Source organism: Crinia signifera, chromosome 12 (genome assembly GCF_055691185.1).
Source record: "Crinia signifera chromosome 12, ASM5569118v1, whole genome shotgun sequence".
NCBI classification, from domain to species: domain Eukaryota; kingdom Metazoa; phylum Chordata; class Amphibia; order Anura; family Myobatrachidae; genus Crinia; species Crinia signifera.
The window spans coordinates 13,477,705-13,493,269 of NC_139228.1; the positions used below are offsets into that span (position 1 = coordinate 13,477,705).

Sequence of the window (15,565 nt, forward strand, 5' to 3'; positions counted from 1 at the left end):
CTGCCTCACTATAAAAATATTATTGCCAATTGCTGAGAGTGGCGGCTGTATATTGTACAAACACAGACTGGTGTTTGTCTCATTGTTTGCCTCATTGTGAAAAGTAGCGGCGATACACTGCGCCTACACAGATTGATGCCTGCCTTACTGTAAAAATATCATTACCAATTACTTAGAGTGGCAGCTGTATATTGCACAAACACAGACTGGTGTTTGTCTCATTGTTTGCTTTATTGTGAAAAGTAGCGGCGATACACTGCGCTAATACAGACTGATGTCTGCCGTACTGTGCAATTATTACCTCCAATTGCAAACAATGTACCCCCAGTAAAAGGGAACCAGTGACCACGAGTATAATAGTAAAAACCCACTGTGTGACTGTAATAACGCATCTATTAACCGGCAAGTGATCGCTAATTGAAAATGTCATAACAAGCGGCACTGATAATAGCAGAAGCCGGTGATAGATTATGCAGCAGTGCTCACAGAAGGCAAACGATCTACAATAGCGCACACTGAGTAAGGTGAACCAGTGACCGCTAATTGAAAATATAATAGCAAAGTGGCAGACACATAAAAGGCGGATGCCTCAGTGAGATAACATTTATTCAATACTCACAAGAAGATATATTAAACGGCAACAGCGCATCCCCACTAAGAGGAATCAGTGACTAGGCACACAGTTTGTCTAACAGTATTAATAATAAGAGACACCAAGAAACTTGAAGGAATACCACTAATACCCAATATAAAACACTGCACAACTATACAACTTTGGAACAAATATTAAAAGATTGGATAGTGTGTACGCACGTTATATAACAATCAACAGATTCTGCCATAAGAAATAGAGCAAATCTGCAGGGACTGATACCCCAAGATTGGATAGAGTGTATACCCTATATATCCAACCGCACGCTTGATAAGCGGATCATTCCAATAAATACTATTATCCGCATTGACCAATATGGAGAAATATTGAGGAACAGTGCATAACTTTAAAGTCAAGTGTACTTTCATTCCAAAATTAGGTAGTGCGTATATCTGATATATTCAATCACATATTTAAGGAGTGGACTATTCCAACGATAATTACTACATGTATTGGTAAACACCAATAAACAGTGTGAAAATCCAAAAGCCAAGTGTACTCTTATTTTTCTGTGTGCCTCTAATAAATTGAAAATTACTAAGATGCATTAATAGCGCCGTAAGAATTCACAGCGAAGCACGTCCCCGGAAATAAAGGGACACAGTGTGATTAATTGACCAATAAATCTCACACAAAAATGTATAAGCTCCCAGAATAAGGGATTTGACCTTAAGAGCCAGTAAGTTTCAATAAATACAGAACATCTATATCACGACATTTTTTTAATCACTTTTTCTTACCTTTATTCACATCTACTATCTTTGTAATGAGAAGATGTAATTAGCACATCTCTCTTTTAACAAAATATTAATAAAAGTTAAATTTTAAGTGACCTTTATCAGTTGGACGCCTAATAGAATTATTTGCAGTGTGCACCCACACAGTCTCCACTTTTTTTCTCTTTTTTCTTACGCTATCTAACGATAGGAGACGGGTAGCACCACTTCCATATTTGAACCAAGAATAAAAATATTTCAATCTATAAACACAATAATATAATGTAAATGCAGATATAAGATTTATCAGGCGAACAAAAGGATTTCAGTGCGGAACTCATTCCACTTCCCCCTTCCCTATTTTCATTAAGTTTCTCTGGGGGCAGTAAAGCAGTCAGATCCTTCCGGAGCTTAGCCTATATTCAGGACTGCGTGCCTAATTCACCACGGTTCGCTAATCAGAAACTTTGCAATCCGTTTATTTATTAAAAGACCATGCCTGCCCGCAGTTAGCGAATAAACATCCAGACACATACAAGTCGCAGAGTAGTCAGTTTGATTGACAGGAAGCCAGATTTTAGGGGCGAGAAGATGGGTTTTGTGTGTGTGGGAAAATGCAGTCAGGCAAAGGTTAACCCTGCAGAGGTGCAGCTGGTAACTTGTTACTATTATTGCTGATTGCCACTAACCACACAGCTGTCATGTGACCAAGACACATGGGGGGGGGGGGGGGGGGGGGTTTATCAGGTTAAGCAGACCACCTTATTTGCCTATTGTGCTAAACATCTGGATTTCCGCCTCACCACAGCTCCTCTGTACTTTTCAAGCACACGTGTCTATAAACCGTGGCAGGGCGGATTCATTTTACACATATCCCTCTGAATCTTACAGAGAAAAAGCAAAAGCTACAGTGACATCATGACATCAGACCCTGAGCCATTGGAGCTTACAATCTTGAGCGATTATCGGCGGTCAGGACATGCGTCTAAGTCACACTGCGAATGCACCACGACAGGTCCTACATTCCCAATCATCAGAAGCCCATTAAGCTACTATTATATTTTTGGTGTGTGTAAGGACACCCACAAATCGTATGTGTTTTACCTCCGATCCGAAGTTAAAACACTACGGTAATTCATAAAGGTATTGCAGGTTATTGAGTCCATGACCATATTTATAATATCTGTAATAATCTAGGTGACATCATCCTTTATAATATTCTAGTTGTGATGATGTCATAACTCACACTTAATAGTGATATTATGAATTCAATAGATTATCATCGCTTGTATATATTGCAATATTTTTATTGTCTGATTTCGGTTTTGTTTCTAGTTAAGAGTTCACTGAGGATGGAGACCATATATATTATATCTGCGGCAGTTGCCATTATGCTGATTATCGCAATAGTCTTCATAATGAAAGTATGCCTCCGCAAAGTAGGTAAGTACGTGTCACACTGGGGTGTCACTTATTAAGCTCACTCGTAATCTGCTCGGGCTGTAATTTTCACCACAGGGCCAGCTCGACCATTGGGCAGCAGCCTAGGGGCTCAAAATCTAGGGGGTGCCTCTGAGTCTGACTATCACAAAATTAAGTATGAACTGTGTTGAACTAAATGCAAACTTCAGGTGCTGAACTTCTAAGACGCCTCCTCCCCAGTCGGTATAGTTGTGTGGGTGGTGGTGGCAGCAGTAAGCTGAGTTGAGACCTGATGGCGCGGTTCGCACAGTGGACGGTTAATCATAGACTGTGCATTGGCATGGACCACAATGCACGTGCGTGACGGTCGTCTGCGATCAGGTCCTGCAAATTGCTCGGTGATTAACAGGAAGTGGGCGTGTGGGGGATGGTAACCGGGCCGTTTCATGTCCATGTTTCTCCTGAACTCACAGTTGGAGCCGGTTGTGCCAACCCCGCGGCAGCACAGTCATCTCTGCAAGGTACCCAGGCCGGACCGCACGAAGCTTTGGGGTCATCAACTGTCCGGCCATCGGCCGCCCCACTGGCCTCCAGTGCGGATGTCGTTCGTGGTGATGCCATCGTGGGCTCAGCAAAAGCTGGTGTAGTCGGGACGCCTCAGGATCAAAGGACTCTGAAATCGGGTGAGCTTTCTGGTGTTGGTGAGCATGAGGTTACCTCTTCTTCTTCGTCCCATTCCTCCGCCAGTAGCGAGGAATCTGGCTCCCCTAAGCGCCATTGCAAGTTTGCTAGGTTGGTTGCGCGCAAAGTGGTGTAGAAAGTTGGTGGTAACAGCACCCTTAGAGGGATAAGGATCCCGCTGAACCTCTGCCCTCTTCAGATATGGTGCATTGCGCGAACACAGCTGTCACTAGAGTCTTGCATAAGGGGATTAAGGATAAAATTAAGAAGGGCAAATTTGTTGATATCTTCACCTTGACTACAGACATGAAGAAGGAATTCGACAAGGCTAAAAAAGCGGCAGGCTCTGGGGATAACTTCTACAGGAGTTTTCACCACTGGCATAAGGGGTTCTTGATATTTGCCACGTGTTATTTGGACACCAGGCCCAAGGAGCACATAAATGTTTCTAGTGAACAATACCTTTTTATCAAACAAAGGTTGTGCCTGGAGGGATAACAATGAGAAATTTTGAACCAAGAAGACCCCTTCGGCTCTTAGGGCCTTTTTCAGTTGCGTGGCACAATTGGGTTGCCTTTCAGACGGCCTGGGAGGGCTACGGTAAGCCGATGACTGTTGGCTGGCTTTCGTGTGGGCTTACTACAAACATGGTAGGTCCAAGGTGGCCATGGTGGCTGCCTTGGCCGCCATCTCCTTCCATGCCCAAACACGATCCTACCAGGTCTTTCATACTCAAGAAGGCTCTGAGGGTTTGGGCTAGGGAGCAGCCATTTCCTGCAGACTCTCGCAAGCCTATCAATTTGCAGCTGCTGCGTAGTTTGATTACCAGCTTACCCGGGGTTGCTGAGAGCGAGTTTGAAGTGGGCCTGTTTCAGGGTGCATTTGCATTTTCATTTATGTTTTTTTGGCGCCTTTAGTATCAGCTAGTGGTGGCTAATAAGAGGTCTGCTGATACTTCACGTTTGTGGTCTTTCAGGATGGGCTGGTTATCTACAAGGGTCGCTGGGTGTCTTGGAAAGCTCAGGCTTCCAGTGACATCTGCCCAGCCGCACTGGCTACCTATGGCTTATTTGCCTCATAGGCCTGCTGCAGCCTCTCAGTTTTTGGTACATGATGATGCTCTGATGCGCTTTCAGTTTGCTGCTGTGTTTAAGCGTTGTTTAGCAGCTTTGGGCTTGTAGGCGGCCGATTACGGTACTCAATCATTCCGTATTGGTGCTGCCACCAGTACTGCGGCATCCAGGCTTCCAGCATCTGTCATTCAGGAATTGGGGATGTGAAGGGAATTTAAAAATGTTTTCCTTCAAATCCTGAACTGATTACAATTTTACAATTGGCTCTCCCTCAAGTCCACTGGGGATTTTTTAAGGTTTTCACCTTCACTTGGGTCCTTCTAACATTTTTTGGTGTATGCTAACATTACAGTTTTTGCTGATGTTAACCGATTAGGGTTCTCTTTTTCAACCCCCCCGTCCTCAACAACACGTGCTCAGGTTTGGTTCATTGGGCATTACTTTTATGGGCTTAGAATGATCATCCTTTAGCTGCCGGGGCGTCTTTTTTGTTACGTGTGCAAACTGTGCATTGGTTCGGTGTCAGGGGCCTGAGCTGGGACAGTTTATGGAGTTTGCTCTGCACTAAGGAGCGCCGGTGGGGCCGCCCGGATGTGTTGTTGTTCACCTTGGTGGGAATGATTTGGGCCGGGTGACCGGCGCGGGTCTCATATTGAAAGTAGAGGCCAACGGAGAGGATAGCTGGCCAGCGGTGCATGTCGTGTGGTCCAACATTGTTTCCAATGGAGAGGCTGTCGTGATTTGTCAGCTATTTATAGGGCCAGGCAGAAAGTTAATTTTGCGGTTTCCGAAGTTGTGACGGTCATATCCGTGACCTTTTAGCTTATGCAGTTGTTGTCCCTGTCTGTATTTTTAGTGATAAGATGTGTCCCTGTGATTTATTTCTAGGGTAATATAGAGTTAAGTTAGTGTTAAAGGTCAATCATAATAATTCAATGAGCACCTTATGGGATTTTACAATAGAAAACCTAGTTTTGTTATTCAGTCATTGTATTTATTTATTAGTTTCTTATATAGCGCACACATATTACGCATTGTATGTGTCATTGTGTGTTTCTATACATCTCCAACAAATGAATATTTTTGCAATTGCAGTTAATAACAGCCACTACGCTGCATCCCATGCAATTCAATTACAGTTTTTCCCCGGAATTTGTCAAAAGTTTCTTAAGCGTCAGTTTTTCCGTTGCTGTTTTCTTTCACGTTTGATTACACCCACGGACCTCCTCCACCTCCATGACCTTTAACCGTTAACATACACACTGACATCGATGCTGCATATTTATTTAAAGTCCATGGAGGAATCGCCAGCGAATACAAACTACCAGAAAGATCCTTCATATCTAGGCCCAAAAATCCTCCTGTCCTTCCACTGCCCTTTTTAAATAAATCAAACATCTGATTGTTTGTTATAGTGCAATCTCCATGCGTCACATTAATGTTCAAAGCCGTTACCCAACTTTATTTTAAAATCAAATAAAGCAAAAATATTTAGACATTCAGCATTTTTTCCCCAAAACTTTCCTTGTAACATTTTTCTACATTTATTTAAAAACAAACTAATTCATTTTACTCCATGCCACATGTGATGTGAGAGAGCATTAAGGCCCCCATCATCCACTAGTGGGAGGTATCACATGCGGTACCTTGCAACCACACCCGGCAGGTGCCGGGAGGCTGAATCGCATCAGATACATTGCATGCAGTCCTTTTCCATACAATGTATAGTGTGTGATCCTAGCAGGGCCTACAGGCTGTGACAATTATTCATGGCAGCCCGTAGGATCTGCGATGCGAGGCGCTCGGGAACACGCCTCACATCACAATCGCAGATAAATGACATGCGATGTGCCACTTTTTATGTGATCCATCGCAGAAATGCATCAGAATCACATAAAAAGTGGCCATATCGCACTGGTGGATGGCCACTCACAAAGACGGAACACCTCTAACCAATCAGTGTACAGTGTATTATAACACTCACGTGGCCATGACAACCTCTAGCCAATCAGAGTATTATAACACTCATATAGCCAAGCTAATCTGTAGCCAATTGTGTTAGAAGTTGACGACTCACAGCGCTAGATCAAACGGTAACTAGTAGCAAAAACATATTTCTATACAAAAAGGATTCATCTATACAATTATTTTTAAGTTCATTTTACAGAACCTCCAGAGATTGCTCCAAGAAGACCACCAACACTGGGGCCAGCACCAGAACAAGGAATCACAATTTATTCCACAGTCCAGAAAAGAGAGGTATGATAACAGCGGCGTAGCTTTGTTTGGGGGCCCCCCACGCCGTTAATGGGGGGGCGCCCTCCCCGCCCGGCTGCCCCCCCGTGCCTGCCCCCCGTGCCTGCCCCCGTTGCCGCATGCTTACCTGTCCGCGCGTCCTGGCTTCAATAAATTCTATGCAGACGGACCACGATAAAATGGCCGCCCCGCCCCCATACCGCAGACAGTTTCAGAGAACAGTCTGCTTTATGGGGCGGCCATTTTATCGTGGTCCGTCTCCATAGCATTGATTGAAGCCAGGAGGGGAGCCGGGACGCGCAGACAGGTAAGCATGCGGGGGATGGGGGGAGGGGGGATTACTATAGCACTGCAGCCCCCTCGGCACCCCATATGCACACCGCCCCCCTGCGACCGCGGGGGCTGCGGTGCTATAGTTACGCCACTGTATGATAAATGTGTACATTGGGATGAGTATATTGATTGCCACCTGTAGGGTTACCAATAGGATATCATATTACCACCCTCTGGAGTTACTTTCGCTGTCACCCTATTTAATACACGACCACTCCGACAGATGCAATCCGTTCATCAATATGTTCATTAGATGACACCATGTTGGTTGTCATCTGGTTGGCCGGAAACCCTCCTCCTCTTGGCAAGTGACTTCAATTATGACAATAGCACTGGTATGATCAATAGAGCTGCCACCACATCATGCAGTGTAAGGGACAGAGCGGAGCTGCTGCACATGCCCAGTGTACCAGCTTCTTCTACCACATTTACTGTACGTGTGGATCTGAGCCCTCAAACATCGCAATGGACCAGAGAGCAGCTGCCAGGAGGAAGAGACAGGAGCCTTACCATGAAGTGGGAGGTTGTGAGCTTAGTGTGTGCAGTACTGGTTCTATTATGTTTGTGTTTATTTATTATATGTTTAACCTTTTCCTGACCACTTATCTTATTTAAATGTTTGAAACAGCCTGTACTATAGACCATCTGTACTGTTAAATATTATTACTCTATTCCATACAGTATCCGGTGTATAAAAAAGACCAGTTTTCAGGGCTGTTACCGCTCCCCCAGACTCCCGTACTTACTCCAATGCACTGCATAGTAGGAGATTTCGTATTACATTTGGAACCCCCCCCTCTAGAAATCCTGCGTTTGCCACTGCAGATGGACGCATTACTGCTACAGTAACATAGGAGATAATATAGAAACCGCATAAATTGGGTCATGAATGCAATATGTTAAACCCTTAACTCTGCCCAGAGCCTCCAAATCTAACAAGCCCGCACCCCCAGTATAGCACACCCTATCTTGTGCCTGCACGCATATGCTGGCCATCATTGTCTGACTATAGTGTTTAACCATCCAGCTTGGCACCTGTTAATAACCTTTCTGTTCTTTATGCCTTTTATTGTGTTCTCAAGACTCTAAGTAATAATGTGGCCGCAGCAGATGACATCCAAGTTTGTACTATCTATGAGCTTGCTGGTCCCAGTAGTGCAATTTCATTACGAGAGGAACCTGTCCTATGATATCAGACCTGTCTGTGGTAAGTAAGATATTGTCGTTCTGTAATGTAATTGCCCTAATACCCCCCCCCCCCCCCCCAAGTATTAGCAGGCTGCTTGTTACCTGGGCTGAGAATATAATCTCTTTGGCTCCATTTACTGTAACAGTCAACTTCAAAGACGCAGAGAAGCACAATAGGAAATGAGATATCACCCACATCCCTTACACATACAAAACATGTTTTCTTAGTGACAATGCAGCCTACGGCTAGGCACTGCGCTACTGTCTCCATCACACAGGGTGGAAGCAACAATGTCCTATCCCGCTACAATAATATGCTACAGACATCATAGTATTTCCAGTTGTATTGTTTTGCAGAGAGGCCTCTGGAGCAATCATACAAAGCCGGGATGCTGGCGATCATGTAGTATGTAATATATTTATATATATATGAAATGTCATTAACACTAGAATACAGCAAGATATTACCAGATATAGTGGTTGCAAACATACAAAAACATGGCAAAGTCTTTAGTCGATAAGAGAGTTTTTGAAGGATAAGTGCCTTAAAGGTACTTGTTTCCTAGCACGGCCACAACGATTTAGATCGTTGTGGTCGGAAGATAAAAAATCGGATCGGTCGCATCGCATGCGATTTGGTCGCATACGATGCGACCGATCCGATCTGCCGATTTTTCACCCGATTTTTTTATTTTTTCACCAGATTTTTTTTAATTGCCCCCCCAAATGTTACTAAGTGTGCTAGACCCCACGATAGACGTGAACCCGAAGCGTGGCGAGCGCAGCGAGCCCGCGAGGGGCGGCGGTACGCGTCCTCCGACCTTTTCATTCCCCTACTATCCACTAGGGCGTGGAGTGAGAATATAATAGTGTGGCGAGCGCAGCGAGCCACCGAGCCCGAAGCGTGGCGAGCGCAGCGAGCCCCGCGAGGGGACGCGTATAACTTCACAGGTATACGCGTCCCCTCGCGGGGCTCGCTGCGCTCGCCACGCTTCGGGCTCGGTGGCTCGCTGCGCTCGCCACACTATTCTATTCTCACTCCACGCCCTAGTGGATAGTAGGGGAATGAAAAGGTCGGAGGACGCGTACCGCCGCCCCTCGCGGGCTCGCTGCGCTCGCCACGCTTCGGGTTCACGTCTATCGTGGGGTCATGGCGGGCACATAAAAAATGTGAAATGGGTCATATTGACCCATTTCACCTTTTTTATCAATTTTCCCTATGTGAGATGGACTTAATCAAGTCCATCTCATCTTGTGCCATTATAATGGCACAAGACCGACACGATCCTCCCGATTTCAATGTTAAAAGATTTTTTAACATTGAAGTCTATGGAAAAATCGGGTCAATCGGTCGGTCGCATCGCGGCCGATTTTAATTGGTCGCGACCGACCGATTGACCCGATTTCTGTCAATCAAAGGCAAAAAAATGTAAAAAATCGGCCACATCGTGAGGATCGTGTCCCTTAATTAAGAGCCACGATCACTCACGATTGTGGCCGTTCTAGGAAACAAGTACCGCCTTAAATATTAACCGCCCCCTCCAATCCCCCCAACTATCATAATGGCAGATTATTAGTTTGATTTTGCAGTGTAAATGATTGCCGCTTTAAAAAAACTGGAGATTTCTCACCAAATCTCTCACTTTGTGAATCTCTCATCCTATTAAATCTCACCCATAGTGTCTGGGATATCTATTGTTCATACAGTCCTCACGCACTAGGTCAGGGGTGGCCAACCGGTCAGAGGTAAAGAGCCGAAAAATATCGGTAGTCAAGCTAAAGAGCCGACATCATGCGCGCGCCGAAGGCGCATGCGCCAAAAAAAGGGGTGTAGTCTATTTTGACCCCTTGGGTGGGTGTGATACAAATATGCCCCCAATAGTGCAGTGCCATATATACATATGCCCCCATGGTGCCAGGTATGCACCACACGGTGCCGGATATGCCCCTACGGTGCCAGAAAGCTGGTATGCCCCCACAGTGCCACAAACTGCTATGCCCCCACAGTGCCACAAACTGCTATGCCCCCACAGTGCCACAAACTGCTATGCCCCCACAGTGCAAATTTCCCAGCAGCAGCACTCACCGTTGTTGCAGCTGCTGCCGGGCAGGGAGAGGACTGGCGTCCCCCTGTAGTCCGACTCCTGTCATGTCACCGAGGGGAGGAGAGCACAGCACAGCACACCGCGCGTCTCCTTCCCCCCTCACTTCCCTGTGACTGGTCCATCCACCAATCAAAGCTCGCTGGCCGGCTCCTGATTGGCTGCTGGCCACGGCCCAGTCACAAGGATGCACAGTAAGGGGTAGGAGAGATGCGCAATGCGCGCTCTCCTCCCCTCAGAAGGAGAAGGGATTCAGGAAACCGGGAGCAGTGGGGACTGGGACGGACGGTGGGCGGCAGGCAGCAGTGGGAGCAGGAGCCGCACTTTACAAGGGGGAGAGCCGCATGAGGCTCAAGAGCCTCGGGTTGGCCACCACTGCACTAGAGCCTGTTCATTGGCTGGTTCGGTTCCCCAGATATTTGGGACTTTTTGGCATATCAGGGGCTTGTTCTATAAGCAGATCGCGGATTGGATGGTTTCTGCAGCCTTACTTTCCCTTTAGCCTTTACTTTGCAGACCGTAAATGCTGCTAGGATGCACGGTCCTCTTTCCTATGTTATAGTTCCTCCTCTGATGTGTATATAACAATGTGGAGCTTTAAGTAGTGTAGAGTTTAGAGAGATTCCCTAATACAGGGGTGTCCAAACTTTTTGCGACGAGGGCCAGATTTGGTGAGTTGAAAATGTGTGGGGGGCCGACATTCAGCCTGACATTCTTTGAATCATTAATCACATCAGTATGGTCCCCCACTCTGCCCCCATTCACTTTATGTCCCCCAGTGTGCCCCCATTCACTGTATGTCCCCCAGCCTGCCCCTTCACATTATATTCCCCTGCCTGACCATACTTCTCTGTATGTCCCCCAGCCTGCCCCTCCTTCACTGTATGCCCCCCATTCACTGTATGTTCCCCACTTTGCACCCATTCACTCTGTCCCGTAGCTTGCCCCCCCTTCTCTGAATGCCAGGGGTAGGACACATACTCACCCGAAAGCCGGCAAACACATCTCGCTGTGGCGGCCGGCACCTCCTCACTGCTGCAGACAGCAAGGTAAAGGTATGCTCTCCGTGACCCCACCTTTAGTGTCCTGTGCTGTGCATCCTGCTTCTGATGTTCCGCCCACTTCTGGCTGGAGGCTGCGGGCCACTTGAAATGATGGCACGGGCCGCAATAGGCCCCAGGGCCGGACTTTGGACATGCCTGCCCTAATATGTTGCTACCTGTCCGTAATTACAGGGCCATCGTAGCCACTTAATGATGCTGTACATCTGGTCACACCCCACCTGAACCACTACTTGATTTAATCCTACAAGATTGAGAGCACAAACCTTATTGAGCACATGTGTTGCCACCGCCTAGTTGGTATTGTTGACAAATGACAAGTCCCAACTGTCAGGTGTCCCAAAATTCATATTTCCACCAGTGAATGTAGCAAAATGAAGTCCCTGATATATCATTCACCAGCATGCCCCGATTCCTCAAACCGTTTGGATCCACCGATCCAGTGCCATTTGGATCAGGGCCAGTGATGTTCGGCAAGCCATCAGAAAAATTTAACATTGTACAAATGTCTAATTCCCTGTTCCCAACTAGTCGATAAGGGAGTTTTTGGTAAAGATATACTCCACAGTTAAATATTTAAGATTAAATGTCACCTCCCTTCCACCAACTATGACAATCTTTACATTTAACCAATACGTCATCTTGGGTGGGGGAAAGACAATCACGGAGGTATGACTATATACAAATATCAAGACCAGTTCTTTGTATAAATGCTACCCCAGTGACCCCTGCTATGGCTGCTAGACCTGTGCATTAAACTTGACACTTCACCTTATGAAAGTCATGTTGGAAAATCAATGAATCTTTGGGTTGTCCATGGATCTGATGGGACAATTGCCTTACCATGGAATTGTAGATCTCCCATTAGTTAGCCTGGGCTAGATGTTAAGTAGGAGAACCTGAGATGTTGCTCATGTTGGTGGAACAAAATAAAAGATTTCTTGTGCGGATTATGACAATGCGACTTCATGAATCGGGAAAGAGGCGGGTTCTTTAAATAATGCAATTTTTTTTACATTTGCAAGGTTGTATATCTTTTTGAGTTAATATTAGAAGCAATGTCATTTTTTTTGTTCTTTTCAGGGGTGCAGTATAATTCAATTCCAGCCCCAAAAAACAAGATCTAGCCAAGATCTGCAAATTGGCTAAATGGACCTTAAATCTTGACCTACAGCAATACCTCTTTCCATGTTCCATTCACATTCCTCTTTAATTATAAAGACCAATCAACAGGACTTGGTGAGGAAGTTCATAATGGCCACCAGGATGTGAAGACACAGAAGTGATCTTGTAAAAGCTGCTACTAGGTCATCTCAGTAACCCTAGACCGTTATACTTTTGCTTGATAAGTTTAATTTCTTAGTTCTGTTTAAATTTGCAGTATCGCTTATATTCATGTATTTAATTCATTATGATAAAATTTAGTTTTTATACAACTTTATTACAGTAAGCTTTGTATATTGCATCTATAAACCTCCCAATATTTAAAATGATCACACATATTTTACTTTCTGGCATCTTTATTTTATACTTACCTGTTCATATTGTCACAAAGGCGTTCACCTCTCAAAGGCACCTATATAAAATGCACTTATCTGCTTACCTGGTCACTGATGGAACATTATTACATGGAAGTATAATTATTGCTTTATTTACCACCTCTTTCACCACCTGTATATCTTATCACATACCCACTCATACAGGGTTTACTTGGCCTAAGCGCAGAACCACAAGTTTAACATCTGTATTGTTTTCAAGAGACCATAACATCACTGACGGAGGAAATGCACTCTGGGCATTTGCAGATTGGATTTGTTCTTTATAGTAGATGAAAGAAGAGGGCATGGGGGGGGGGGGGGGTGGGCATAGCCTGGGACTGTCAGAGAACAGGTGCTGGTATTGCTCCTTTTGAAATAAGGGTAATTTCTCGGGGGATGTTTTTTTTTCATGCATGATGAACACAGATGGTCTTTGCATCACTAAAATTAGTACTTCATATGAATTCCCCTTGGAATTATCATAATTACTAATCCTTTTCTTTGGGGTTTGTGACACACAGGGGGAAATTTACTAAAGGAAATTTGTAAAAAAAATAGGTGTATTTGTATCCAGAAAGACACTTATTTTTGACATTTACTCTCCCGAAAATACGGCAATATGTATTCGTATTGATGTGCTATCAATACGAATACGAATTGCCGTATTTTCGGGATAGTAAATGTCAAAAATGAGTGTATTTCTGGATACAAATACACCTATTTTTTTACAAATTTCCTTTAGTAAATTTCCCCCACTATGTTACAAGCTACAGCCACAGCTTGTTTCTGTTTGTCTCATCTTGTTGTTTGTACCAGCATGCCAGGTTTTCGGATGCATTCCTTGTTGTGGAAAACCTGTTATTTGGGTCCCTTGACCCCTCGTCAAAAGGGGGGTACTGATACGAGCCGCCTCTGGTGGGTCTGTGTAAATGCAGCCTTACTTTCTTTATTGAGAAATCATAGAGAGGGGGTTTGTGGGGATTCTGCACACAAATGGAATTTGTGCCCTTGAATGTACGGGCAATGTGCCACTTCTTCTTATTGATGTTGCAATAATCGCGGGGTGCTATCCTGGCCAACTTGATCAATGAACAACGAATAATGGGGAGAAGGAGAAGGAAAGAAGTTGTTAATGGATGCACTCTTGTTGGACACTTTATGTATAGTGTCAATGGAAAACCATCATGGCATTGAATGTAAAAAAGTGGGGGCTCCTCTTATCTTTATTGTTAAACTTTGGGTACGGAGACACCCACTTGTCGTAGCGAAATGAGAATTAAAAGATTTTTGACAATAAACATACACTTAGTGATACAAGGAAAATAAAGGATGTGTTTTTAAAGATTAAAATATAGGCGGATGTAGCTGAAATGTGGAAATCTCTGGGTATATTCCCACTAAGCACGGCCAATACCTGTATATGTCATAGGGTATCGTGAGGTGTTTGTAGGTTTTGTTCTGGGCTATTTTTAGCCTGACCCAAAATAATTTTGCCTTAATAGGCTTGATGCTGTATTACACTAGGACTTAGTACTCTGCTTGTACTTCTCTATACGTGTAGGGACAGTGTAGACTTGTACCCAATTTCTGGCCTCAAGCCTAGGTATTGCCCACAGAGAAGTGATAATTCTTAAGAGACACGTATTAAGATCGCCTGAGTGTTTATAATAATCTCTACTGGTGGTTACCAAATATGGAGGTGTGCCACACTTACATTAAGTTGTAGACACTATTAAACACTCAGGGTGTCGCTTGGTTTGCTCTTGATAAGAGCTTATGTACACACGGGGCAATTTGTGTTGGCTGAAGGTGTCAATCAGTCTATAATGACTTATTACCAATACTGCCAGTATTTATTGGGCAGTATTCAATGTGAAAAATTCGCCGTGCATGGCGAGAGATTTTTTCTCTCGCCATGCACTCGCCGTGTTCCGGAGGGCTCGCTGCCACTCCTGCTCGCTCTATTCAATGTGGTTAAGACTCGCTGCCACTCGCGGCGAATCTTAACCCCTGCAGCGGACGAGCATCCACGGCAGGGAGCTGGCAGGGAGCCGTGGGACGGTGGCAGCCAGGGAGATTAAAGTCTCGCTGGATGCCCCAGAACATATGTGGAGGGGAGGGGGCTCCCCGGGACCCAGGCAGCACAAGCTGCCCCCCCCCTATAGCCAGCGGGGGACCAAGTATTCACTGCACCCGATCGTGCATATGTAAGGATCGGATGCAGTGAATATATGAATATCTAATGAGCGTCTCGAGTGCTCCGGCCCCCTGCTGGCTGCTCTGTGTAAAAAAAAAAAAAAAAATTAAAAAAATATATATTTTTTTAATTAAATATATATTCATGTGCTATAAGCACATGAATAAAAATAACATGCCCCTTCACAGAAAAAAAATCCTGATTTTTTTACACCAAAATTAAAAAAAAACCTTTTAGTTTAAAAGCTCACATTCCAGCTCTCCATGAAAAGATGGAGAATTGCTACACGAAGAGAGACAGCGAAAATCACTTAGAAAGACGGCGAATATTTAACATTGAATAGGGT

The 15,565-nt window shown here is 44.8% G+C and overlaps 1 protein-coding gene across 4 annotated transcripts in view; it reads left to right on the forward strand.

The window, feature by feature from the left end:
- Window positions 1-13,328, forward strand: part of LOC146050447 (uncharacterized) — a 54,341-nt gene extending 41,013 nt beyond the window's left edge. The window contains exons 3-7 of one of the 4 annotated variants that reach the window (XM_083167463.1): window positions 2,704-2,811; window positions 3,264-3,491; window positions 6,700-6,803; window positions 8,216-8,340; window positions 12,568-13,328. In XM_083167463.1, coding sequence (XP_083023589.1) covers window positions 2,704-2,811; window positions 3,264-3,491; window positions 6,700-6,803; window positions 8,216-8,323 — 548 coding nt within the window. In that variant the 3' untranslated portion in view covers window positions 8,324-8,340; window positions 12,568-13,328. The remainder of the gene's footprint in view (window positions 1-2,703; window positions 2,812-3,263; window positions 3,492-6,699; window positions 6,804-8,215; window positions 8,341-12,567) is intronic. The other 3 variants (XM_083167460.1, XM_083167462.1, XM_083167461.1) reach the window with 3 other exon arrangements.
- Window positions 13,329-15,565: the final 2,237 nt, after the last annotated feature.